This window comes from Amphibalanus amphitrite, unplaced genomic scaffold (genome assembly GCF_019059575.1).
Source record: "Amphibalanus amphitrite isolate SeventyFive unplaced genomic scaffold, NRLGWU_Aamphi_draft 000096F_arrow, whole genome shotgun sequence".
Lineage (NCBI taxonomy): Eukaryota > Metazoa > Arthropoda > Thecostraca > Balanomorpha > Balanidae > Amphibalanus > Amphibalanus amphitrite.
This window is the reverse complement of record NW_024881591.1, coordinates 470,825-496,661: the sequence shown is the minus strand read 5'-3', so window position 1 is coordinate 496,661 and position 25,837 is coordinate 470,825. Positions and strand designations below refer to the sequence as shown.

At 54.2% G+C, this 25,837-nt stretch overlaps 2 protein-coding genes across 3 annotated transcripts; both read left to right on the top strand.

Annotated features, from left to right (window-relative positions):
• Nucleotides 1-204: 204 nt before the first annotated feature.
• LOC122380338 (dnaJ homolog subfamily C member 3-like) lies at nt 205-6,510 on the top strand. The gene is made up of 10 exons (XM_043363408.1): nt 205-626; nt 981-1,094; nt 1,496-1,620; nt 2,115-2,189; nt 2,432-2,757; nt 3,121-3,271; nt 4,327-4,536; nt 4,763-4,911; nt 5,214-5,332; nt 5,567-6,510. The coding sequence occupies exons 1-10, from the start codon at nt 548-550 to the stop codon at nt 5,713-5,715; spliced, it is 1,497 nt and encodes a 498-aa protein (XP_043219343.1). The 5' UTR covers nt 205-547; the 3' UTR covers nt 5,716-6,510.
• A 383-nt stretch (nt 6,511-6,893) lies between these two features.
• Nucleotides 6,894-25,507, top strand: LOC122380335 (histone deacetylase 6-like). 2 transcript variants are annotated; one of them, XM_043363402.1, is made up of 16 exons: nt 6,894-7,096; nt 8,297-8,513; nt 9,450-9,580; nt 9,885-10,068; nt 10,477-10,574; nt 11,088-11,255; nt 11,688-11,877; nt 12,015-12,074; nt 12,309-12,508; nt 12,867-13,078; nt 15,031-15,112; nt 15,406-15,679; nt 16,015-16,210; nt 18,327-19,507; nt 24,363-24,506; nt 25,053-25,507. In XM_043363402.1, the coding sequence occupies exons 2-16, from the start codon at nt 8,307-8,309 to the stop codon at nt 25,260-25,262; spliced, it is 3,537 nt and encodes a 1,178-aa protein (XP_043219337.1). In that variant the 5' UTR covers nt 6,894-7,096; nt 8,297-8,306; the 3' UTR covers nt 25,263-25,507. The 2 variants fall into 2 exon arrangements, with proteins under 2 accessions (XP_043219337.1, XP_043219338.1); XM_043363403.1 differs by lacking the exon at nt 6,894-7,096 and having other exon boundaries at nt 8,285-8,513.
• The last annotated feature ends 330 nt before the right edge of the window (nt 25,508-25,837 follow it).

Below are 25,837 nucleotides of genomic sequence, written 5' to 3'. Positions count from 1 at the left end.
TCTTCTAATATATGTCAGGTTTGTAAACAATTAGACAAATGAATGAAAACATTTTCTTTTAATTCTAGGACAAGGAAGTGAAAGAACAGAGAACAGCATTTACCGTATAACTCGCGAGCCAATGAAAAGGAGTATCAGCAGCTCTGCGCCAATGGAATAAACCCACGACCGGAATTACTAGGGCTCATGCTCAGATTACAAGCATCACATATGTGGATGACAAAAGACGATTATGGTGTAGTATTCGTACTGTGCTGATTGGCCGCGGTCATTTGTGTTGTTTCAGAAGTTGGGGTGGTTGGTGCGGTTCGAAAGACGACATTCTGTTAGAGCGTTCGTTACAACTTACAAGTTCGTTACATTCGTTACGACTTGCGCTTCTAAGGAGTAGATTTTGCATGTTCGCTATGCTTCATTAGGCAGCAATGTTTGATGTTATCTGAGTCCCTATCCGTGGCCTAAAGTCGTCACCATTAGAAATCGGACATAGTGAGATAACCTGCAAGTTTTACATGGTTGTTTGTTAATTGAGGTAATTGTACAAAACATGACAGATCTAGCACATCTTCAAGGATATTTGGCATCAATTTGGCTATTTTTCCTTGCTGCAGAAATTCATATAAATGGTAAGTATCTGGAATGGGTCGGAAGCCAGTCAAAGACCAAAGTACTGGTATTTATTTACTTAAGGTCCTAGGTACCTGCTTACCTAGGTAGTACCTACGTAGGTACCTAAGTACTATGTACCTATCTGTCCTGGTTTAGTGAACTGGATCAGCATTCTGATTTGACTATACTATCTATATGTAAATGCCATGGATGGTTCAGTTGAGCGTAATACTGATATTCTTCCAGGCCCCCTATCTTCGTTTTGTCTGATTTTAATTGTAGTCTTCTGACACTTGGCAGTGTATGTGGGTCCTATCAGTTGGCAGACTGTGTCAAACTCCATGTGTCATCAAAGACTTACGCTGTTGCAGATGCCACATCCTCGCTGAGTTCTGCTGACGTGGATCAGCACCTAGAGATGGGGCTGAGGCTGCTGAGTCAGGGACAGCTACAGGATGCCCTCACACACTTCCACGCTGCCATTGGTGAGAACAGCGGTGCTGAAGACATGTGTTTCTTATTCTGTAGTTCTGTTAATTAGTTTAATTCACAATTTGTCTGTCTGAATGATGTTGATCTGTTTGTCCCACTGGGCCATGTGTTTGTTTGTTTGTTCATATGTTTGAGAGTTTGTTTGTCCTGGCATCCTGTTAGCTTGCTGACATGTTTGTCCTTTGGCTTGTCCCTTTGTTCAAAGGTTATCCGTCCATCGGTCTGCTTTTCCGTCTGTTCATCGGTCTTTCCGTCTGCCCGTTCGTCCGTCCTTCATTTCTTCTGTCCGTCCGTCTTTCCGTTTGTCCGTTCATTGGCCTGCTTTTTCGTTTGTTTCTATTGTTTTTGCATCGTCCTGTGGTCCCTATGTGTGACGGCGCTCGTCCCGTTTCAGACGCCGACCCGCAGAACTACCTGTCGTACTACCGTCGGGCCACCGTCTACCTGGCGCTGGGTAAGGCCAAACAGGCGCTGCCGGACCTCCAGCAGGTGCTCAAGATGAAGCCCGACTTCCTGGCGGTGAGTGTCCTACCCGGTACCCCCCCCCCCATACCGTATACCCCACTGTACTGTCTGTACCGTCTATCTAGACGGTTTACCTGTCTACCGTCTACCTGTGCGTAGAGTCCGACTTCCGTTTAAACGTGCGGCGATAGGTGTCAGCTAAGTAGGCACTGAATCATCGTCTGTGCAGTGTACACTGTACAGCCGCTACCGTATTGATCGAGATCAATTTGAGTACCCTTATTTCGGATCGATTTTCATCAAGCTTTTCGTCATTTAAAACTGTTAACGGACTGGGATCCAGCTGTTTTATCGATGTCCGAAGCCTGATGACGTGTCACAGTAGCCAGTTGACATACGATAGGCGATTGTTCTCGACGCCCGATTCCCAAACGCTAGCGTCGTCAGTCGGTGGTCTCTCATTGCACAGTGGTGCGGGAATTGCTTACTGGGTTCAGAATGACTGACGCAGGGACGGATCCATTGACGTTTTCTCTGCTCGTTTTCAGGCGAGGTTACAGAGGGGCAACGTCCACCTCAAACTGGGAAATCTGGACGAGGCACATATCGACTTTGAGGATGTGGTAAGTTAAATGACAATATGCCTGATATGATAAATGTTTGAACATTTTGAACATTGGTTTTCTTTTTCTGAATGTGTTACATATCACGGCCGGATGTCGACAGTTTTCGAAGTCTGTGAATATTAAATGGTCCAACTAGGTACACCACGCTCGTGACATCCCCAGTCTTTGCCTGTGCGACGCGTTGTTTGATTTATGTTTTCTGTATTGTTAGTTGTTACCATTTCCCCCTTCTTCCTCAGCTGCGGCGCGACCCGTCGAACGCCGAGGCGCTGCAGGCGTACTCGACCATCGACCAGGTGCGGGCGGACGTGCGCGAGGCGCAGCAGGCGCTCCACTACGGCGACCACCACACGCACATTGCGCTGCTCTCGCGCGTGCTGGAGGTGTGCTCGTGGTCGGCACCGCTGCGGCAGCTGCGCGCCGACAGCTACGTGGCTGTGGGTGACCTGATCGCGGCGCTCAGCGACCTGCGCACCACCACCAAACTGGTGACCGATAACCGGGCCGGTCACCTGCAGATCGCCAAGCTGCACTACCGGCTCGGCGAGGCGCACGAGTCGCTCAGGTGAGGGCCAGGACGTGTGGGTGGTGGGTGACGTGGCCTGTCCAGTGGTTGTACGGTGATTGACGGCTAACTTTGGTGATTGATCTGAATCTGATAGCCATGAAGTAGCGGAATTGGTTGGGGGCAGACAGATGTCCTGCGGTTCTGATGATACAGCTGGGGTAGTTGCTACGGTCGATCGATGGGCTACGATGGATCGATGGAATGCGATTGAGGACGGACGACGCCGGGAAGGATAAAATCTGTCGATGAGGCATGACAATGAGATGGGATAAGGAAGTGACGTCGGGCTTATGTAATTACTTCGATGACAGAGTGATTGTCGCGACGGTACCTAACCGTTCCTACCCGCTCCTCGTCCAGCGAGGTGCGCGAGTGTCTGAAGCTGGACCAGGACGACAAGCAGTGCCACGAACACTACAAGAAGGTGAAGAAGGTGGTGAAGGCGCTGGACAACTCGCAGGAGCACCTGGACCGCGAGGACTTCGCCTCGTGCTCGCGCTCGGCCAGCAAGGTGAGGACATGGGACGCGGGTCTATCGAAGGTCGTTTGTCTGGCCGGGTGAAACACAGTCCTCATGTTTCCGACTGCAGAGGGTGATCGTGATCTCAGTGACTGCAGAGGGCTCAGTGATCGACAGCATTTAGCTCCTAACGGTTTCGGAGTAGAAGGGGAGGGGTTGATCGGGAAAATGATGCTGCTGCTGGGTATCTGGTGGATGGTCGTTGAAATGTGCTATGTAGCACCTCCAGTACAGGATCCTCGAAACTTTAGACCGATTGCTGGTATAACTGGGCACATTACTAAAATCGGATAAGGTCTTTTTCGTTGTGATGCATTCCTTGATCATTTCAGCTCCAGAGAACATTCTATTGATTCGTGAGTTTTTCACAAATGTACGATGCACCGCTGCAAGAAGCTCCATGTTCGTTTTGTTTCGGTATCCACAATGTGCCGATATTTCCTCAGTGGACCCCGACATCCGCCATGTATGTGTCATTCAGTTCGGCCTTGACGGAACCCAGCCGCCGCTGGCCACATTCCAGTCGTGCGCGGCGACCGGTTTGGCCAAAGCTCCTGTCCGGTAGACCAACGACCTTCCCTGGCCCCTCCCCATCTCTGCCCCGCCCTCCTCCCCTCCCCAGCCCGTCCACGACGCGTTCATATACACCGGTCCGTGACCAGATCCTCTATTGTTTTTTTTTATTTGGTTGATATTTCACTGACCTCCGGGAATCACGTACCCTGCCTTTTACCGTTAAAATATGCCGTTAAATGTTAGCTCTGTTGCTAGCGTCATGTATGTTGTCAGCTGTCCTATGCGTAACGTCACGTTGCCATTCAACCAGACTTGCGCTTCCAGTTCCAGCAATATTAATTCCTGCTTGCCCGTATTTTGCTTTTTGTGCCGTCATGTACCCTTTTGTCTCAATTTCTTTTTCCGATTTCTTTTCAGCCCTATCTCCCTCTCCATCCCGTTCATTCATTCTACCCTTTTTCCATGCCCCATTCGTATCGCCACGCTTCTCTGACACATAGAGCCCCGGCTGACTCCCTGTCCCTTTACAGGTATTGGACGCCGAGCCGACAGAGCCGGCGGTGCGGTACCGCGGCCTGGAGCGTATGTGCACGTGCCAGGTGCGAGAGGGCGCCTCAGAGGCCGTCTCCACGTGCACACGGGCCATAGAGCTGGACAGGGAGCCGCGCATCTACTGCGAGCGAGCAGAGGCCTACTTGAACGACGACCTCTTCGATGAGGCCATTCGAGACTACCAGCAGGTGGGTCACATCGCCGGGCGGCAGACTGTCGTGTGCGCCGTGCAGTATTGACGTTCGATTGGTGCAGTATCAGTCTCTCGACATCGGACTTCGAGATAATTGGTGTCAGACCTTGTGTGACTTGTTATAAATAGCTCTCCGTGCGCTAGCATACTGACCTCCCGTCGGTAGACACTCTGCCGAAAGACCGCACTGACTGGGTGGGCTCCCCGTCGTGCCTTACCAGGCGCTGGAGATGGACGAAGGATATCAGAGGGCTAAGGAAGGCCTCGGAAAGGCACAGAAGAAACAGAAACTAAAAAAGAAGAGGGACTACTACAAAATCCTCGGTGTTAAGAAGACAGCATCGAAGAAAGAGATTAACAAGGCGTACAGGTAATTGATGGTAGCCTAACGTGATAAGGTATCTTCCATTGGTATCGTTGTTACTACGGTGTCATGCTCCCCTCGGCAGCAAGGGTCATTGTAAGAGCACCTGGTATGTTCCAAACATTTCCTGTGATAGGATTACGTGAAGCTCCTTTGTCCACCTTTGCCATTGTTGCTTCTTTTCTTTTTCCACCAAACCATAACATTGTTTTGTGACTGATGCATTTTATCTGGTATACCCTACGTCTGTACTATCTGTCGTATTTTGTCGGCATGTATGTAACGGAGCGTCGCTGTCTGCTGTGCAGGAAACTGGCTCAGCAGTGGCACCCGGACAACTTTGCGACCGGCGACGAGAAGGACAAGAAGAAGGCGGAGGCCATGTTTATCGACATCGCGGCAGCCAAGGAGGTGCTCTCCGATCCCGGTAAGAACAAAGACGGGGAATCAGATGCATGGAGGAGAAGAGCAGTCGCACGTAGGTGCAGTGCCTGGCCAATTATTGACTATTTAAGTTTCGCTTCAGTTTCTTTCGGGTCCGGCACTCGACGTTATTTGTCAGAGCTCTGAAATGTGACACTGTTGCTCCAAACCTAGCTGACCACGTCTGCCCCGTTTGACCTCCCCTGACCTCGTCTGACCCGCTCCGTCTGCCCGGCAGACAAGCGGCGTAAATTCGACGCCGGCGAGGACCCGCTCGACCCGGAGTCGGAGGCGGGACGCGGCTTCAACCCGTTCGAGCAGGGCTTTCACGGTTTTCACGGCGGCCACGGCGGCGGGCCGTTCCACTTCAAGTTCCACTTTAACTGAGTGCCGCGTGTGCCGGCGGGCGGCGCGGCGCGCCTGTGATATGGCTGTCCAGCGGCCCGGGACGGCCGGTCGGCGGGGAGCGCTCCCCCACGGCGGGGGCGGCTCGCTACCTCGTATGCATTTACGCGCCTCGTCCGAAGCGCCGCGGTAGCCGGAGAACGACTCGATGGTGAGATACCGCGCCGGTCCCAGTCCACCGTCTGAGCGTGGGACCGACTGCGCGCCGGCCGGCCGGTCCCGGGGCCGTGCCGGGAGGAGGGACCGATCTGGGACCCAGGTCCGGTCCGGTCCGGTGATAAACACTAACAGTGCCGCGTGCGGGACGGCGCGGTGGCGGTGCCTTGGCTCGGTGGTAGTAGGGTCGGGAGTGTGAGTTTGTGTGTGCGGGTATGTCTGTGTGCCGGGCGCCACTTAGCCGCCTGGTCCCCACAGTGGCTGTACAAACCGACTCGCAAAGTGCCGGCGGCCTCCACCGCTGGCAGAAGCTCATGACCTACTGCAATCCGCTGTGACATGCACCGCTAGGGGAGGGCATCAGAGAAGCTAGGGATTATAATTTAGTTTCAAAATCGTATTTTGCGGATGTTAGGGCGCACTTGATGATAGGTTTGGTGCTCGATTGGGGATTACCGGCCGATGCGGGGGAGGGGAGTTGACAATCGGCCGTTTCTCGGGTATCCCCTCCGCGGGAGTTCAAACTCGGTTATTTGATTTGTCGACTTACGTTCGTGTGCACATAAGCTGTTTATGTGTAAATGTGAAACAAAGGGTTCTGAAATATATGTATGCCATATACCCTCGAGTCTTGTTGTAGGATTTATCAGGTTGGATGTTGGAACGAGTGACGAATGCAGCGGTCAAAGGACCTGACCACGCCCGTCGGCGATTGGGCCTGTACTTGAGTACAGGCCCAATGATCCATGATCCTGATCCATCCTATTGAGTCCAAGGATGGATCAGTGGAAAAGTAACGCAACAAAAAATCTTAATGTATAATTTGGCATTCGCTTTACATAGCGAGGGTTGTCATGGGAGAAGTTCAAAAGTTCGGCTTGGCAATTTTTACAGTATTTGGGGCGCACACAATTTCGTAGTCACGCTCCATTTAACTGTTTGCGTCAGTGATTGTATAGTGTGCGTCAAAACTCAAAACGTTACCCTTTCTGTTCACTATCGCGCTCGAAAACGAAAAACACTGGTGTTGCTAGGCAATTTACAGCGATTATCCAAACTTTTGGAAAACCTAAGCAATTTGCCATGGCTACCTTTATGTAACTCGGCGATAACAAAGGTCCAAAACACCGATTATACGCAAAGCGAGTTCAAGTTTGACGATCGGCCTTGTTGATTTGGTTGATATTTTGTTTTATTGTATTTTAAGGTGGGTGCCGGGTGGTAATGATTTTATTAGTTATATTTTTGTTTTATCCGTATACGTTAAAACCAACGGCGCTGTCAACCATACATCAGCTTAGAAAATATATTATTTGATGTGAAATCTCCACCAAAGTGAAGGGGCAAGCCGGCAAGACCCAGTACCCACCAGCGACCACCACTTCAGTTTGAGTTGGGGACTTCAGTCGGGGAAACTACGAGGCGAAGATCCAAAAATGGATCGGTCAATAAATAGACTTTCGATGACCATGTATGGGCATAAATGCAGTCCTCGCTTCTAAGGGTGAAAAACGGTATAACGCACAGGTACTTGCGGTATCACGTCCACATCGTAGAGAAAAGGCTTCCATTTTCCACTAGGAATCAACGTGATTTGATCAAAGTTGGCGAATTTACGCGAAAGTGGCGATAGAAAAATGGCTTTTCTGCAGGTTCCGGGCATCACAATCAGCTGGCCATTCCATAAATGGATTGGTATTTTGAAAGAAGATTGTTAAAAGATTTAATTTCATTACAATAAATAAAGATAGTTGAATTACAAATTATTATTGAACCACAATTGGAAAAACCTTATACAAAATAATAGAAATAATGACATTTTAAAACCATGATGCTGCTTACATTTTTTGGCGCGTCTGTTTCAATCTGCGATATTTGCCAATCACTGTTTTACCTTGTATTGTAACTCTGCGATTTAGAGCTGCCAGTTAATTGTGCACTGAGTTAGTTTAGACTTTGTGTGGTTAAAGAACATTATTATGCCTTATTTTTTTATTTGAATGCTAGGATCGTAGGCGGCGGAATGGGGAGGGCACCGTGCCCCCCTTTGATTTGGGCATTTTAACATAAGTCCTATGGGCGTTGCATGGAAAGAATGGGACCGAAAGTCGGCAGTGCCCCCCTTAATTGAAGGTGTTCTGCCGCTACTGGCTAGGATGCATGGAAAAATGAAGTTATCTGATTTTTTGCTCATATATGGCCATCGCCTTGCCCACTCCAGCCGTTGATTGGTTGATCCAATTTTAGTTTGGCGCCTCGCAGTTTTCCCAACTGACTGACTTGCACTTTTCAAGAGCAAGTTACGCCAATCACCATCTAGTATCTGTCCCGATAAGGCACTTCAGGTGCCTTATCGGTTTAATCACTTGGTTTAATCAGGTCACATGTGTGTATTTTATTTATTCAGGTGCACCACCATGACATCCCGCGGAGGGGGGCGGACCCCGTCCGGCGGCGGCGCGGAGTCGCGGCCCCGCCGCAGTCCGCGCCTGACACCGACGGCGACCGCTCAGCCGCGCATCAACGTGCAGCAGCTGCGTAAACAGAAGAAGGCGGCGGCGGCGGCGGCGGCGGCAGCTGCAGGTGCCAGTCCTAAGGCTGCCGTGTTCGATCCTCTGGCACCGGTGAGTGGCGCTGTCCTGCGACCTGCCGGGTTTGGGACTCGCACGTGATAAACTTTACGTTATCGACTTCATTTACGCGCAACGTGGTGCCAGCAGTATCATTCAGCACATATCATATACACAAGCCCCTGATGTAGTAAATTTGATACTATTGCTCTGCAAACAATATATAACATCATGTAAGTTAAGAGAAGATTACATTAGACCGTCATTAAACGGGGCAATAGGAGGGATCATAAACCATTGTCGTGCAGAAGAAGTAATTGCAAAAAAACAAAAATTCGTTAGAAAAATTTAGAGAGAGGTGGAAATTTGTAGTGGACAGGGACCACTCAACTATATTTGAAATATCCATAGATGATGTATTTAGCTGAATGTACAGAGTGCCGTTTAGTAAATGAGGGTAGGGAGGGGGAGAGGTGGGGTTGGAGGACTCGAGATCTTGTCGCTTGCCAAGAGGCTATGTGGCCAGGGGTGGCACCTCTTGGCTCTGATGTGTGATTATTGAGTTAGCGTCGCCTCGTGCGATTTGTGGCCCCCGCCCTACCCCATCCGGGCCAACCCGTGCCCGGCCCCCCAGCATATGCTGGGCAGGCCGGGCCGCCGGCCCGTCCCTCGGACCGTCTGTGGCCCGTGGGGCGGGCCGGTGGTCAGGGGGCGCCGCCTCGCGTGAAAGACGCGCGTGGGTGCGAGGCGGCGCGGGCGGGGGCCAACGTCTCCGTCTACTGCTTTGTATATTTCGTAATATTGAAGATGATGTTCAATAAACTTGAAAAAAAAGTATCATTCAGCACAGCTAGCATCACCCCTGTATCCCCGCTGTATCATCCCGTCCAGCCTGAATTACCCGCTGTATCGTTCCGCTAATACCCGCTGTATCGTTCTCTGTGCCCCACTGGCGTATCCCGCTGCCATTAACTGTTCTCGTGCGTTCAGTGTGACGCGGCGGCCGAGGTGCGTCGCGGCGCCACCGGTCTGATGTATGATGAGCGGATGCTGAAACACCGCTGCCTCTGGGACGACGACTTCCCAGAGGGACCCGACAGGCTGCAGGTCATCTTTGACAAGTGAGGATAACGGTCGCGGGTATCTATTCTACGCTATGAACTGTCATCACTAGTCAGCTGGCTCACGTAGTGCTTGATGTCATATTAGTTTACAATTTGGTTGTTGGGGATTAAGTTCGAATATTTGTAATAGATGGATTTTCAAAGTCAGACTCGATACTCGTTCCGCAGACTGCGTTGTGCCGGACCTGACGTTTTTTTCCCGCGAGGTATAAGTAATCAAAGTCCATACCTCAGGTGCTCCATGCAGTCCCAACTGGTCCTGCCGAAGTGGGTGTAACCAGCGTACTTGTTCCGTGTCCAGGTGTTCCCAGCTGGGTCTGGTGGACCGCTGCCAGCGCGTCCCGGCCCGGCCCGCCACGGAGGAGGAACTGCAGCTCTGTCACAGCCCGGAGCACATCCAGAGGCTGCGCCAGCTCTGCGAGCGGGGAGAGCCACAGCAGCTCCGCCAGGAGGCCGACAAACACGACTCAGTGTACCTCCACCCGGTCAGTGGGGGGGGGGGGGGGGGGAGGCGGTTAACACGACTCGGTGTACCTCCACCCGGTCAGTACACGGGGTCCGCTGCGCGCGATCACCCGGTCAGTGGGGGCTGGTGAGCGCCACTCAGTCTACCTCCACCCGGTCAGTGCAGGCGCACGGTCTGCCCGTTCATTGGCGGCTCTGGAACGCACAGTCCGCCCGCCCGCCTCTTGTCAATGAAGGAAATGCAGCTACCTTTAATCTTATTGTCCAAATAGGTAGTCTGTGTGGGACGACGTCCCTCGAAGTTGCGTTGTACCAATTGTTTGTTATTTTGTCCTAGACGCCGTTCTATGGAAGCTCCAGTAGCTCATAAGCAATAAGCATTCCAGTATCTCGCCAGTGACCGTGTCCCTCTGCGGTATCCTTCCCAGGCGACGTTCCAGTGCGCCGCGCTGGCGGCCGGCTCTGCCCTGGAACTGACCGATCAGGTCCTGGACGGAAAACTGCAGAACGGGTTCGCCATCGTCAGGTGAGAGTCGGCCTCGCGGACGGTGTCAGTATGTGCTTCGTCGAAAGTGCTCATATTATCTTGTTCAAAAGGCAGACAGGGCGGTCGGAGTATGATCTTTGCGGAAGGACGTGCCCCTTGCACGGAGAGTGAGCGGGTATCGATGAGCCTCTAGTGAACGTGTACTGGGAACTGTAGGATGCACAGCAGTTACTGACCTCGCTATGAGCTTACCTTTAACCTACCTATGCCCTGACTCTGACCTCTGACCCCACTCAGGCCGCCGGGTCACCACGCCGAGCCGGACGAGTTCAGCGGGTACTGCTTCTGACCTGACCTGACCTGTGGCCTGACCTGCTTCCTCAGACCGCCGGGTCACCACGCCGAGCCGGACGAGTTCAGCAGATACGGCTTCTGACCTGACCTGTGACCTGTGTGACCTGGCCTCAGACCCCCGGGTCACCACGCCGAGCCGGACGAGTTCAGCAGATACGGCTTCTGACCTGACCTGTGACCTGTGACCTATGACCTCAGGCCGCCGGGCCACCACGCTGAGCCGGACGAATTCAGCGGGTACTGCTTCTTCAACAACGTGGCACTGGCGGCGCGTCACGCGGCTAACCGCGGCAAACGGGTGCTGATCGTCGACTGGGACGTGCACCACGGCCAGGGCACGCAGGAGATGTTCTACTTTGACCAGAGGTCAGTAGCGGGCGAGGCCCTACCTCTGGAGACCGTAGAGAGGGAGGCTGGGCGGTTACGTTCGGGGAAAGTTGAAGGGGACGGGGTGTGAAATATATTTGGCTTCCAGTTTCCGGGAGAAGTCGGTGCCTTTGGCCGAATTGGCTTATTATATTTTTTTTTGCTCATATTCTTTGGTTTATACTGCGTCAGTATTTTTGTTTCTCACTGTATTTTCCTTGAGCTCCTCGTCTGCTGCCGTGTTTTGTCCCGCATGTGTCCTTTTTCCGTCGGCCTAAGCCGTTCCGTCCTCGGGCAGCGTGCTGTATTTCTCGGTGCACCGGTACGACGGCAGTCTGGCTCCCCTTCTGCCGCCTTACGGTTCCCTTGGGTTCTCCGTCTGTCTAACGGCGTTCCACTTAGTAAAGTTATCTTGACTCCACCCGCCGGCAGTGTGCTGTATTTCTCGGTGCACCGGTACGACGGCGGCGCGTACTGGCCGGGCGGCGGCGCCGGCCACTGGGAGCGGAGCGGGGCCGGCGCCGGCGCCGGGCTCAACTGGAACGTACCGCTGGACGGGAGTGCGACCGACTCGGACCTGATGGCCGTGTGGCACCGGCTCCTGCTGCCGGCCGCCTATCAGGTTAGAGTGGGGTTCTAGACAGAGGGATGGATAATGTCAGGTCAGAGTGGGGAGTGGTAAGGTACTGTAGAACAGATTATGTTTAATTGTGATATTTTGTCCAATGTCCACGAGCTGACGGCGTTTCCGTGTTTCAGTTCGCACCGGACCTGGTGATCGTGTCCGCTGGATTCGACATGGCGCTAGGAGATCCTAAGGTGAGTCTCTTTGGCGAACCTTCCAAGATGATTCTAAGTTTGTTAACATGTTTTAACACCTGTTAATATGTTCTTACACCATCTGCTAACGCATTTTGTCCGTACAATATCTGAGGCATCTGTTTGCTTCACAAGTATCAATAATGTCTATGCTTCTGTGTATGATGTTTCTGTTCTAACCACCGTCCGTCTCTGACCGCCGTCCGCCCGTCCCCGCCGTCTATCCGCCGGCAGGGCTGCATGGCGGTGACGCCGGCGTGTTTCGCGCACCTGACGCACGCGCTGCTGGCGCTCTCGGCCGGTCGGCTGGTGGCCGTTCTGGAGGGCGGCTACTGCCGGCCGGCGCTGGCCGCCGCCGCCGCGCACACACTGGCCACTCTGCTCGGGGAGCCGCCGCCGCCGCTGCCGGCCAGCCTGCCGCCGCCGTCGGAGAGGTGGGAGGGCAGACGGGGCTGGGGATGGATGCTCATGTGACTGGGAGAGGAACGGACTGAGGACGAGATTCTGGATCCGGATGCATTCTGTCCGTAGGTTAATTAGTTTGCGCTCCATGCGTTTCTGTGTTGGCCGAGTCATTTTTACGGCTGGTTGCGGTGACTACCGAACTTCCATTTGTTATCGCTGGTTGCATTGACCATTGGACTCAGTTGAAGTGGCTCAGCGACTGGTGGACCGCCCTTTACCGACTTGTGGACGGTTAAAGCTAGAAGTTGCCCACGCACACCTGACCTGCAGTGATCGCTTCTTACCAGCCTACCCTGACCACTATCTCCGCCCGCACCCCTCCGTCAGCGTGTCGACCACCATCCGGCACGTGATGTGCGCCCACCGGGCCACCTCCCCGTTCCTGGGCCGGCACGGCACCTTCTCGGCCTCTGCTGACGAGTGGGCTGTGTCGGCGCCCGACTGCCACTGGCCGCCGCCGGCGCGGCCGCCCCGCCCGGTGGGGCCCAACCCCGAGCCGCCGCCGGACGCCCTGGAGCGGCTCAACAGACTGCTGCTCGGTGAGTGACGGGCGGGGAGCGGGGGATGGAATGTACTCGTAATATCGTGAGAGGTTAGGTAGCAGTCTCATGTCAGTCATATAAGTCGTAAGTGAGGTCATACCGTCGGATCCGGCGTGAAAAATAACTTCTACGTTTTATTATGTCGCATACCCACGTAGCATAAGGTGACCTTTCGTGACCTGATCTGACCTGACGTGACATTGAGCTTGATTTATGCTTCTGCAACTAAGGTCAGGATGCTGAACAACGACTACCATCAAAATAAGCGCGAAAATCTGTCACTCAACTCCAAAGAAGCATGACAACTCTCGTCGATGAGTTGTCTCAAAGTGACCTTTCATGACCTGACCTTGACCTTGACCCTTCGTATGACACTTATGCTAACAAGGCACCTTTACAAAGTATTTAAGGTCACTTTGGCTTAGTTTCGGGCAGAAACTTACTTATTCCACCATTCAAGCCATGCCGTGCGAATACCCCAATTCGACCTTTGGCCTGATCCTGGACCTGATATTGACCCGAAAGATGATATCAATCCTGAAATCTTGAGAATGCTTTGGGAAGATCTCGTGGAGAGCTTTCAAACGCCGCCTCGCGGGTCTCTATAGGACCATTGGTTCTCGAGATAACAAAGGGTCGGATCCGACCCTCCTCCAGGTTGTCGTTGGTCCCCCAGGGGCCTGGTGAGCCGGGGGAATTTTAAAAACACGAATTTGAAATTTGTATTTTCGTTTTTACATTACAAGCTCATTTTATCCACACACTCATGCTCAATGGTCCTTCCACCACGTCCTGATTCTAAAACTACATAAGTGTGGTCGGGTCTCCTCATAACGCAACACCAGCGCGATCTGCCGCCGCCCATCCAGCCCACTGCTACGGTGCTACCCCGGTGTCGCAGCAAGTCGCAGAGTTGGCGGAAAGTTGGAAGCAAGTGCCACCGGCCGTGTCTCCCTTTCTCCGACCGCAGTAGGTGCACATAACGCGCCGGGCCGCCAGCTGTGCGGTGCCGTGACGTCAGTGGAGCGGTGGGCGGAGTTATGGGCAGCTAGTGGCCGGCGGGCCGTGTGCGGAGCGTCAGCTGCCCGCCGTGCGCGCGCGGCGCCTCCCCATCGGCGGCACCACACAGCGCTCGCTCGCTCCGTCCGCACTTGCGTCACAAACAATGCTGGCGAATGGCGATTGATTGCTAGTGATTGGATTGGAAAGGCCGGGCGAATAAAACAAAGGTGTGAAATGTTGTAACTTGTATGGGTGCTAATAGTTTGTTTGCTCGTTTTTAGGTTTGTAGTTGCTGCGATCCTGAAAACATAGGTAACGAACCGCTTTCTAAATGGAGACAGATTGAAGAATCCACTAAAACAAATGTTTGTTATTCAGGGAATAGATAAATAAATTTTTGGGTTTCGTTGAAAAGGACTCTTGAAATATAGGTATCGCAAAAGTGTTCCCTGTCTGTCGTCCTTGCTAGACACTCAAGTACAGGGTAACAGGGTGGTAGTAAGTCAAATCGACAAATTTTGGACGAGTTAGCTTAAGTTTGTACTAAACCCACCCCACCCCTTTGTTTTGTTGTTTTGTTGGGTTAGGCCCTTTCGGTCCAATTAGACCATTTCAGAGCCGGGAGGATAATAGGATATAGGGGGAGACATTGGTCTGGGCAGGCACCCTAGTGAGTCGCCGGGGCTGAGCCCGTCCAGAGGACAGGCCACCCAGCCCCAAGGCACTCACTGCACCCGGCTACGGGGTGCGCTCCCTGGGGAGCAGCGGTGCCGCTCCAAGGGAGCAGCCCGCATGAGATAAAGTTGCCTGTCCAGCCCAGAGAGGGTTGCGGCGTGGAGGAGAAGGATTTCAGTATCCTGAGGATAGAAGCACGGAACGGTGACCCCACCCCTCCCGCCGCGGACGTAGTCCATCGTCACGCAGTGTGTCATTTGGTTGTGTTTCAGTGTCTCGGCCGCTGCCGCCGGCCCACCGCGTCTGTCTGGCCACCAACGAGGACATGATGCGACACCGCAACGTCGACGACCCGTGAGTGGCACGCCAACACGCTAATCTGGGGCGTGGATAAAAGCCCGATTAGCGCGGTACAATCGTTACCGACTTTCAACGGCTCTGTTAAATTTGACATATATTAATGACATGTTTGTTAATGACGTGTTTACTCAATGTCCCTAAAGCCCATAAAAAAGCAAACAAACAGGTATTTTACTTTTTTCTTTCCCTTTTATTCTCTACAGCGTACGTCCTGTCATTTGTCGTTCCGTTCACCAACCAGTGAGTGACCTGTGACCGCCCACTGACCGTCTCTCCTTCCCTCGCAGTGACCACCCGGAGCGTCCGGCGCGTCTGCAGTCGATCCTGACGCGGCTGAGCGCCTGGGGCCTGTCGGACCGCTGTCTGCGCACCCCCGGCCAGCTGCGCGCTGCTCCCGAGCAGCTGGTGCCCCCGCACGAGCCGGCGCACGTGGCCGCGCTGTCCGACACCGAGCAGCTCTCCCAGTCGGAGCTGGACCGTCTGGCCGACCGGTTCAACTCCGTGTTCCTCTGCCCGGAGAGCTACGACTGCGCACTGCTGGCGGCCGGCTGTGTGGTGGAGGTGAGAGAGGCGGAGGAGGTGACTATGGGGAACCCGAAACGACATGGAGACATATTTGGTGACCGATGTTGACCGTTTGCTTGGCATGATTTCGAATCTAGCGACCTAAAGCCGCCAGCTGTCTTGGTTATTATGACCTGTTGTGTCCTGTAATCTTATGTAGTTAGTGACTGGCTGACTGTGGTCTTACCAAGGCCATATAGTTATAGGGGTCTTACTCTTATCGCCCTATCTCCCGTTTCAGGCGGTGGACACCGCTTTGTCCGGTGAGAGCGGCTCGGTTCTGTGTTGGAGAGCGGCTCCGGTCTGTTTCTAGTCGTACCCCTCTGTTTCAGGCGGTGGACAGTGTGCTCTCCGGTGAGAGCGGCTCAGGTCTGTGCGTGGTCCGGCCGCCGGGTCACCACGCCGAGCCGGACACCCCTCACGGCTTCTGCCTGTTCAATAACGTGGCGGTGGCGGCGCGGCACGCCGTCAGCGCGCACGGCCTGCGCCGGGTGATGATACTCGACTGGGACGTCCACCACGGCAACGGTGAGAATCGGAAACAGTGGGGAAAGGTCCACCACGGAAACGGTGAGACACGGAAACAGTGGGAAAACGGGGGGCGTCTAATCCACGTAGGAAACGGTGAGAGACGGGAACACATGGAAACAACGTCCATCACGGACACGGTGAGACACGGAAACAGTGGTTGTACGGCTACGATGAGGAACAGAAACAGTGGGGAAACGGGATCATATCACCAATCCGGTTATTGTTAGTTTGGACGGGGTCGGTGTTATTTGCGAGCAATGGTATAAGTACGAGAACATTCAGCTTTGATGTGACTGCTCGTTTTCTCGATGTTGAGGTGAGAAAAGTGCCTGTCAAAACTAGCGAGCCGATAGTGCAGTCTTGGACGTTGAGCTGAAAACGGCGAAGGATTTCATAGAAGGGGAGCGGCTGGCGGATTAACCCGCGCCCCACTGGGGGGGGCTATTTATAGCCCCCCTCCCGTTTTTCTGCAATAACTTCCGAACCGCTTGACGTATCGACGCCAAACTTTCAGTACCTTCGGCTGCATCAATTTGACACCTTGTGTCAAAATTTGAACTTCGTACCTACCATAGGTCGGCCGGAAATGACGTCAGAGTGACGTCATGTTCGGCCGATTTCGACGCAAAACAGTGAACCACGGCAATCGCTCCCAAGAGCTCAGTTTTTAAGCTAGATCCAATTTCTTTGCATGAGAGGACTCAGAATAGACTGAGCTATCAAACTGCTATCTCGGATTTTCGAAATTTTGAAAATTTCGAAAATTTTATATAATAAAATTCAAAATTTGTATTTTTACATTTTTTTCAAAAACTTTTTGACTTTTCGAAAAAACCGGAATATATGTGATAGAACGCATTATTATGACTAACTCTAGCAAGTTTTAGCTAAATATCTCCAAAAATGGCCAAGTTATACGCATTATTGCAAAAAATTAACAATTATTAATTTTTCAAATCAATTTTTCAGCACGAATTTGACATCGTACGCCAATATAAATAGCACCATCGTGTTCCTGAGCTCAAACTGCATCCAATAGACACCTTATTTGTTGAAAAATTTTAACTTCAAAATTTGACCTTTTTTGACCTGAAAGTGACCTGACCTGAGCTAAATTTGACTCAAAATGACCTCGAATGACACAGACGACATCAAATTCGAAGTGTTTGGCCTAAATGGACCGTAAAACATGTGTCACGTGACCGACGGATGATATAATATTTTCGTGACCTGTGATGACCTGACCTTGACCTGAAAATCAAAGTACAAGTTTGGTACCCTCAGAGTATCTAGAGCATCTGTTCACGAGTGTGTGAACCAAAAATGAGCCTGATCTGACTTGTAAGACGGCGGCCAGAGCCCAAAACGTGAAGAAGCCAAAATGCTAATAATTTTTACTTTGACCTGACCTGTGACGTCATCGGTGACCTCGAGGTCAATGAAATTAGGTTTCGCTCGACAGTTTTTCCGGGGCTATCAGACGCCGTTTGAATTTTGACAATCGGCCCAGTAGTTTCGGAGTTAGGAGGGGGGGCTATGAATAGCCCCCCCCCCCCCAGTAGGGCGTGTTATACGCAGACCCCAGTGGGGCGCGGGTTAATAAGTATGTTGGAGTGCATCGTCCATGAATTGTGTAGAGTATTATTTATTTCAGGGACTGCCGCATCTTACATAATCGGGCTGTTATCGGTTCGATCCCGTCTGCGCGGAACTTTTGCAGACTGGTCGATGGGTGTGACACATTTCGGGAATGGTCGACAGATGGGTCACGCGAGTCACCCGACAGTCAGGTTATTTTATGGATTATCACCTTAATAGTCTTGGAAAATTTGCTGGATTCTTAGAATATGCTGGCTGATCTATAAGAGTTGGCCCGTAGGACGGCGAAGACACGCCCCAAACTACTTTGTGCTCTGCAGAATAAGTCATTAATTTTTCATCAAAATGGCGTGTTTGGTTTCATGCTGGCCTCTTTGTTACTTTCCGCATGAAGGCAGTCAGGTCTCGCATAACACCTCCGTGCTAACAGCTTACACATCTTCAGTCTGTCTGAGTCTTACAGGAGTATTTTTAACGATCATGGATCGTAACTGTTTCCTTCCCGTGCCGGCAGGCATCCAGCACATGTTCTACGAGGACAGCGACGTGCTGTACATGTCGCTACACCGGCACGACTTCGGCTTCTTCTTCCCAATGTCGGACGACGGCGACCACGACCGGGTGGGGAGCGGGCCCGGCGCCGGGTTCAACGTGAACGTGCCCTGGAACCGGGCGCGCATGGGCGCCGCCGAGTACCTGGCCGCCCTGCTGACCGTCGTGCTCCCCGTGGGCTACCAGTTCAGCCCCGAGCTGGTGCTCGTCTCCGCTGGGTTTGACGCGGCGCGCGGCGACCCGCTGGGCGGCTACCTGGTCCCTCCGGAGGTGTACGGCCACCTGACCCACCACCTGACCGCGCTGGCCGGCGGGCGCGTGGTGGTGGCGCTCGAGGGCGGCTACAACCTGACCAGCATCTCCTACAGCATGGCCATGTGTGCGCGCGCGCTGCTGGGTGACCCGGCCGTGCAGTTGCCGCCGCTGCCGGCCGTCAACGAGAGCGCGGCGCGCACGCTGTGCTCGGTGGCGCACAGTCAGCGGCCGTTCTGGCCGGCCGTGGCCGAGCCGTACCGACTGGCCAAGGAGCCGCTGGACGTGGTGCGGCGCATCATAGAACAGCGGGGAGACGCCGCTGTCACCGCCGAGCCGACCACCGCTGCCGCAGAGGAGGCGGAGAAGGACGGGCCGCCGGTGCTGCCGCGGACAGCCTGGCAGCCGGAGCCGGAGCCGGAGACAAAAGCACAGCCGGAGCCGGAGCCAAAGATGGAGCCGGAGCCGGAGCCGGAACCACAGCCTGAACTGCAGCCGGAGCCGGAGCCGCTGGAGCGTCTGGTGGACCGTTTGACGCTGGCTGAAGACCAGGGCACAGGAGCGGCGGCCGCGGTCCCTGAGACAGCGGCGGCCGCCGGCGACCTGGCCGTGGAGGGATCTCCCGAGAGGGATGCCAAGCCGGTTACTGGTCCCGCTGGCGAGGGCGAGAAGGCTACCCCGCCAGAGAAGGGTCAGCCCGGAAAGGACGCTACACCAGCGGAAGGACAGGCGGAAAAGGCGGCCGCGCCGCCGGCCACCGTGAAGTCGGCCTGGGCAGAGCGGGCGGCTGAGGCCTCCGGTCTGTCGGAGCAGGGAGCCGTGGCCGCCGCGCTCGCCGCCGGAGACGCCGCTCTGCAGCAGTTTCTGGTGCTCGAGGAGATCTCCAATCAGGTCAGTGGAGCCGGGGGGCTGTCTCAGTGGAGAGGGGGGGGGGGGGATATAGTGGTATGTCCGATACTTGACGTGGTGAAATGTGTCGCTGCGTTTATCTGTAAATTATAGTTCTCAGCGTGCCCATGATTATCCAGGTAGTCTCATTAGCCCAGTTTTTTTATGTTGTGTAGCGTTTCGCGCTGCACGTGTTACCTGGGCGGCTTTCGATTTCGACGGGGAGCTCCGACAACTAAAATCTTTCAGTGAAAGAAGCGCTGATTGGTGCTGCTCGTTTTTACCAGTAGGTCCCTATTTTATATTGGGAGCTTCCAATCTTTAGCTCTGTTGCCAGCTGACGTCAGCTTGGTTAACATACACCATATACCGTTTTCGCCTTCATTGTAGAAATGCGTCACATTAGACCAGTGAATTATATTGCCCCCAATTTCAATATTTAGGTGGTCAACTTTGGAATGCATCTGTCCACTCCTGGTTGCTATTGCATTGTGAATTATATTGCTTTGACCGATAAAATCCTAAATTAATTTCGATTTTCGAAGACATTTCAATATCTCTGCTGCCTGAAGTATGTAGCTCCTAAGCTCTCGACATTTGAGAAATACCGTTGATGAAGACTGTCGCTGTTGCTGCCTCGTCCCGTCCTTCCTGCTCTATTCTGCGGCTTCGCATTGCGTGATTCTTTCTTCGATTCTGACAGGTATGGTCACAGGTCGATGAGATCAATCAGACTGCGAATTGGCACCGAACGTGAATTTATTTTTTACTTGGCCAGCTGCTCATCGGTTGGACATTGCTTGCCTCCGATAGTTCATTTGTACCCTTGTTTTTATCGGTGCCAGATGAAATCACATACCTTATATCAGACAGACATATAAATGTTTGTAACGTATCCAATCGAGTAGGTAAACGGGTGTATCATGGTATGGACTATTACCGTGCTACTCTGGGTGAATCGATGCGGTGTAACTGCCTTTTTTCGATGGGGGCAGGTATTTAGCGGTATTATTGTTTAGTGCTCTATTCCATCGTTCTTTGGTCGGATAATTTGGCAGTGGCAAGTTTCATCAAACAGCAACCAGCGCGCTTATTTAAGTTTTGCTGCTGAACTATCGTGTTATGCATCATTCTCTCCTGACGTGTTGTGGATTAATGGCAGCAGTTTTACATAATCCATGCAGTAAATTTGCCAACCAATAGGTAACCATGTCATTGTTATTGTGTATCACCAACATGAGGGATAACGATCGATAAAGTAATTAGCCTGAGCCGGACCACATTCTTCCAACAAACAATGTACTTACACAACAATCCGGCGTCAACAGGCAATAGCCATTCTACCTCGTCAAAGCATCGCATTCGTACACACCAGTAATGCACTCCATATGGCCACCATCTGAAGATTTATCCGGTGTATGGCTGAGCATCAAACACTTCTAGGATAAGAAGATTACCGTAAGTTCTGATCTGAACGCTCGGGGCTCTGGGGTAGGTTCCTCGTGGAGCTGGTGGTGGCACTCTCTGTCCCAGGGGTCGATTCTGATCCGATCCCCGAGTATGTTCACCTGGTGAGACGGCAGCCCGCCGCTGGAAGGAGCCCGTCAGGCAGGTAATACCTCCCGCACTGACTCTGACTCCGACTCTGACTGCGACTCGGTCTGTATCGACTCGTCCGTGTCACTGGACTCCTCCTCGCCGACCTCCGACTCGGCGCCGGAGGACTGGGAGTCGGAGTCGGAGTCGGCCAGAGTCGGACTGGCCGGCGGGGACGGCTCCGAGTCGCCGGCGTGTCCGGAGGTGGTGGCCGTGGCCGCCGTGGGCTCCGTACTGTCACTGCCGGCCTCGGCCGCGGCGTCTGCCCCGGCCGGCTCCGCGGCGTCTGCCCCGGCCGGCTCCGCGCCGCCCGCACCCGCCGCCAGAACCTTCATCCGAGTCGCCAGGAAGATGCGCTTGAGTCTCCTGTCGAGTTTCCGGACCTGTTTGCGGTGGCGCTGGGTGCGGCGGTCGGTGGCGGCCAGGCAGCGGCCGCAGGGCCCGGCGCCGCCGCTGACCTCCAGCACCACCAGCGGGCTGGCGGCGCCGCCCAGCCGCGCGCCCACCGGCCGCCGGCGCTCGCAGCAGACGCTCAGCCGTGCCGCCGTCACACCGCCCAGCCGCGCCGTCAGCGAGAACGGCTCCGGCGGCCGGCGCTGCGAGACGAACGTGACGTGCTGGCGCGGCCGCACCGGGCCGGAGAACACCACCCGGCCGGCCTGGGTGAGCAGCAGCGGCTGCGGCCGGCGCGGACCGCTCAGCGGCAGGAACGCCACCGTCACCGTGCAGGACGTCAGCGGACCGCCGCCGCCGCCGGACGACGAACACGAGCCGGACCGGAGGGGACGACTGCCGCTACTGGACGACCGCCGGCTCAGCGGCATCCCAGGGCCCGCTCACGGGGCTCAGCGGCCCGCCGGCCGGCGGGCGATCGTGATGAGGCTGGGATATTGATGAGTGGTGCTGTCAGAGGCCTGGGTGGTCGATCCTAGGCAGCCGCGGATACTTGGACGGCTCCACGCACTGGTGACGTGAAGTGTCTCCAGGACTTCGGGGATGCTTCTAGGTTACAATAAGCAGACTTTTCGCTACCCACTATCACATCGACTGCCCTCAGTCATACCTCATACACACCCCACTCGTCTACCGGGTCTCCTCTGGTGCTTAGCTCGATCGTCTTTGCTGGGACTGTTACCTTCGGTCGGTGGTCACCGTCCACTCGATAATGCACGACACCGTTCGCCCTCCACTGCCGTCTTTCCTGGCAAATCGCCGCCGATCTCCATTGACCCTCCACCGTCCGTCCGTCGCTGTCCACCACGCACGGCTGTCGCCGGCCGACTGCCGGTGGTCAGCTGCTGAGGTCACCTGCCCCCCCCCCCCCTCCCCCCGTCGGTCGGTCGGTCGATCGGTCCGCTCTATCGGTCACTGTGGCAGGTCGGACACGGCTGCCCGGTGACCGGACTGGACCGGACCGGGGATCGACCCGAACCCGAGCTGACCTGAGCCAGACCCGGGGCCGTATTCACGTCGATCATTTTCGTAAGAATTTTCTTAAGTTTGACCTACTTCTTAAGTAATTTTTTTTAATCACGTGAACTCCGTCGATAAAAACTTAAGAAGTGTCGACGTGAATACCAAATTATACTTACGAAAGAAAATCGACTTACGAAGTCGACGTGAATACGGCCCCAGGACCGGACTGGACTGGTCCCAGGTCCGACGGGGATCGACCCGGACCCGGGCGGGACGGGACTGGACCGCCGGGGATCGGCCCAACCCGGGCAGTCCCGAGCCGGATCGGGGCCTGACGGGACCAAACCGCGGAGGATCGACGCGACCCCAGCAGACTGGGTCAGACCCGGCGGACTGGGTCAGGCCCGGGCAGGTCTGGATGTCCGGGCCACTAACGGGGATCGACCCCGGGCTGACTGACCGGGCAGGACCAGGTCAGCTGTATGGAGTCATAACAGGACACAGTGGAGCCCACATTGGTAGCACGTCGGCCCAGGTGTCTGTTTGTCGAGATGTGGGATTTTTTACACGCTATTTCGGTCGTCTTCATGGACATATTGTTAACCAGTTTCAGTGGCGAGCTTTATTGCCTCCGGCTTCAGTAATGCACTAATCGTATCCGTTCAGCTGCACTAAGGCTTTATGATGGAAGTGCCCCTTCCCTGATATTACCCCCTGGATCAGCCCGCAGTCGTCCTCGCTTGATTCCCCGGCAAGGTGCCCGGCCTCTTCACTCTCCAGTCATCACGTATATGGCGCTGTATCGGCCACCGCCCGGAGATCCCTAATCACCGCTGTTCATTGATACCCAATAACTACTCCCCTATCAATTAGTGGCCGGTGCTGTCGGCCGTATCAATTAGTGCACAATGTCGCCGATGAGCAGGGCACGTCAATCGAGGACAGACTGAGCCGCATTGACCACTCACCACGACGACAGACTGGTCATTGGGCAGCCATTACACGGTGAGAATGAGGCCGCCGAACATTAACATGCATTCCATAGCTACTTTGCAGCTTGTGCCTGCATGCACTGCTAGACCTTTACCTGGTATACTGATTTCAGTTTTGGACATTTTATCGGTACACACATACGTGTAGAGACAGTGAGGTTTTAGAAATAGAAAATACTGAATACTGATGCACTATAATTCATGACACGTTTGTTCCATAGGTTGGCTTCAGGTGTGCGTTCCCAGGCGGCTGAATGGGCCGTCCGCTGTCACCGGAATAGAGGCGACACCCTCGGCAGACACCCCTCAGTATCGTCCCTTCCACTGTCCGTGCGTCCGTGCGTGTCGGGCAGCCATCTACGGAGCGGTCCGAATCCCTGCCGTTTCACTGTTTGGACATGGTCGTCACGCAACTGCTGGCCGCCGGCTCCCAGTCCCACTGCCCTCCTGGCCAGTGACCCATTTACCGCGCTGCGACCCAAATGTCACACCGACCGGGGAGCGACTCGTGCAGTGTTGACTCGAACCACCGCCTTTCCATGGAGCTATGCTTGTTACAGCTCCTAACTGACGCCCCCGGGACGAGCAGTCCGGCGCAGTAGGGTTGGACTTGGGTATGTGCGTGTGCAATTCTGTTTGTTCGCGTCTGGTATCGACTGGGCGGTATTTTGAATGTGACCAGCCGTGCTGTTTTTAGCACAATTGGCCCGGCTGTGGCATGGTGTCTATTGGACACGCTGTGGCATAGTGTAGTGTCGATGTGTCAGTATGTCAGTCTGACCGCCCACTATCAGTCCCTCCGGCAGAACATGTACGCGGTGTGCCGCTGACCATTCTCCTTCTGTCTCCCTCAGAATATGTACGCGGTGGTGCCGCTGCTCGACTGTCCCCACCTCTGCACGGTAGCCGATCTGCCGGTCGGAGGTATCAACGCTTCCGCTCCGTGCGCCGACTGCGGGGACAGCCAGGAGAACTGGGTCTGCCTGACCTGCTACCAGGTAACCGAGTGGGGCCGACTGCGGGGACAGCCAGGAGAACTGGGTCTGCCTGACCTGCTATCAGGTAACCGAGTGGAGCCGACTGCGGGGACAGCCAGGAGAACTGGGTCTGCCTGACCTGCTATCAGGTAACCGAGTGGGGCCGGGAGTACTGGACAGCCAGGAGAACTGGGTCTGTCTGACCTGCTATCAGGTAACCGAGTGGGGCCGGGAGGGCTAGAGCTGGACAGACAGGGAAGGGAGGCATGGGGTCTGGTGACTGGGCGATGTTTCGTTTGGAGGTTCAGTGGGTTGAATGAGTATAGTGGAGCTCGGTGCCGACGCAAGGTCGGGTGCAATTAAGTTTCTCAGCTGTTCGCCGGGTCCACGATCAGGACCGTGATGACTCGGTAGAATAATGTTCTTCACCACCGAATAATGTTCTTCACCACTGGCTCCTTTTCTGCCGGTGGACGGTACCGCTGTGTTCGAGCATTTACTCACCCTCTGGTGTCTCAGACGTGCTGCGGCCGGTACCGCCATCTGACCGTCCCCGTCTATTTCCAGGTGTGCTGCGGCCGGTACCGCTCGTGCCACATGCTGGACCACGGCGCCGTCACCGGCCACTGCATGGTGCTCAGCCTGGCCGACCTCTCCGTATGGTGTTACGTGTGTGAAAACTACATCCACCACGAGCGGCTGACGGCCGCCAAACGGTCGGCGCACCACAGCAAGTTCGGCGTCGACATGCCCGGAGGCGACGCCGGCCACGCGTGACCTCTGCGAGGACTGGCACTGGGGCGGAGGGAGGGGTGAGTCCCTCCTCTGTGCTGCAGAGAGGGCAGCTGGGACCTGAGATAGCGCGACGACAACGAATAGACTACTGCCGCGTCAGTGCCTCGAGATGGTGCATCGGGTCTTATTGGGCTACACACATGCTCGGCAAAACAACGGAAATAGTTGTACTCATCGTGACTAGATAATCCGAGTTCAAATGAATATAGTATTGATGCTGACAGAAACGATAAAAATATGTTTTATTCACGTTCGTTCGGCTTGGATCGCTAACAAATTAACAGCACACTAACCCGGTTTACATAGCATATTTTGACGAGGCTCTAGCTCGTTAATTTGGCGATAATTTCGATGCAGTGGTCTTCAAATATTTAGAGGGGATCATTTTGTAAATTGTTAAGCACCATTGGCATCTTATGCAACATCACGGACGGAGATATAAGCTTGCAACAAACCCTATGTAAACCGGGTTACTGTTAACGGTATTAATTTAACTCTCATTACTGCAGGGAGGGCTTCCTGTTGCTTGTTGCTTCCAATCGCTGTGACTGCCTAGT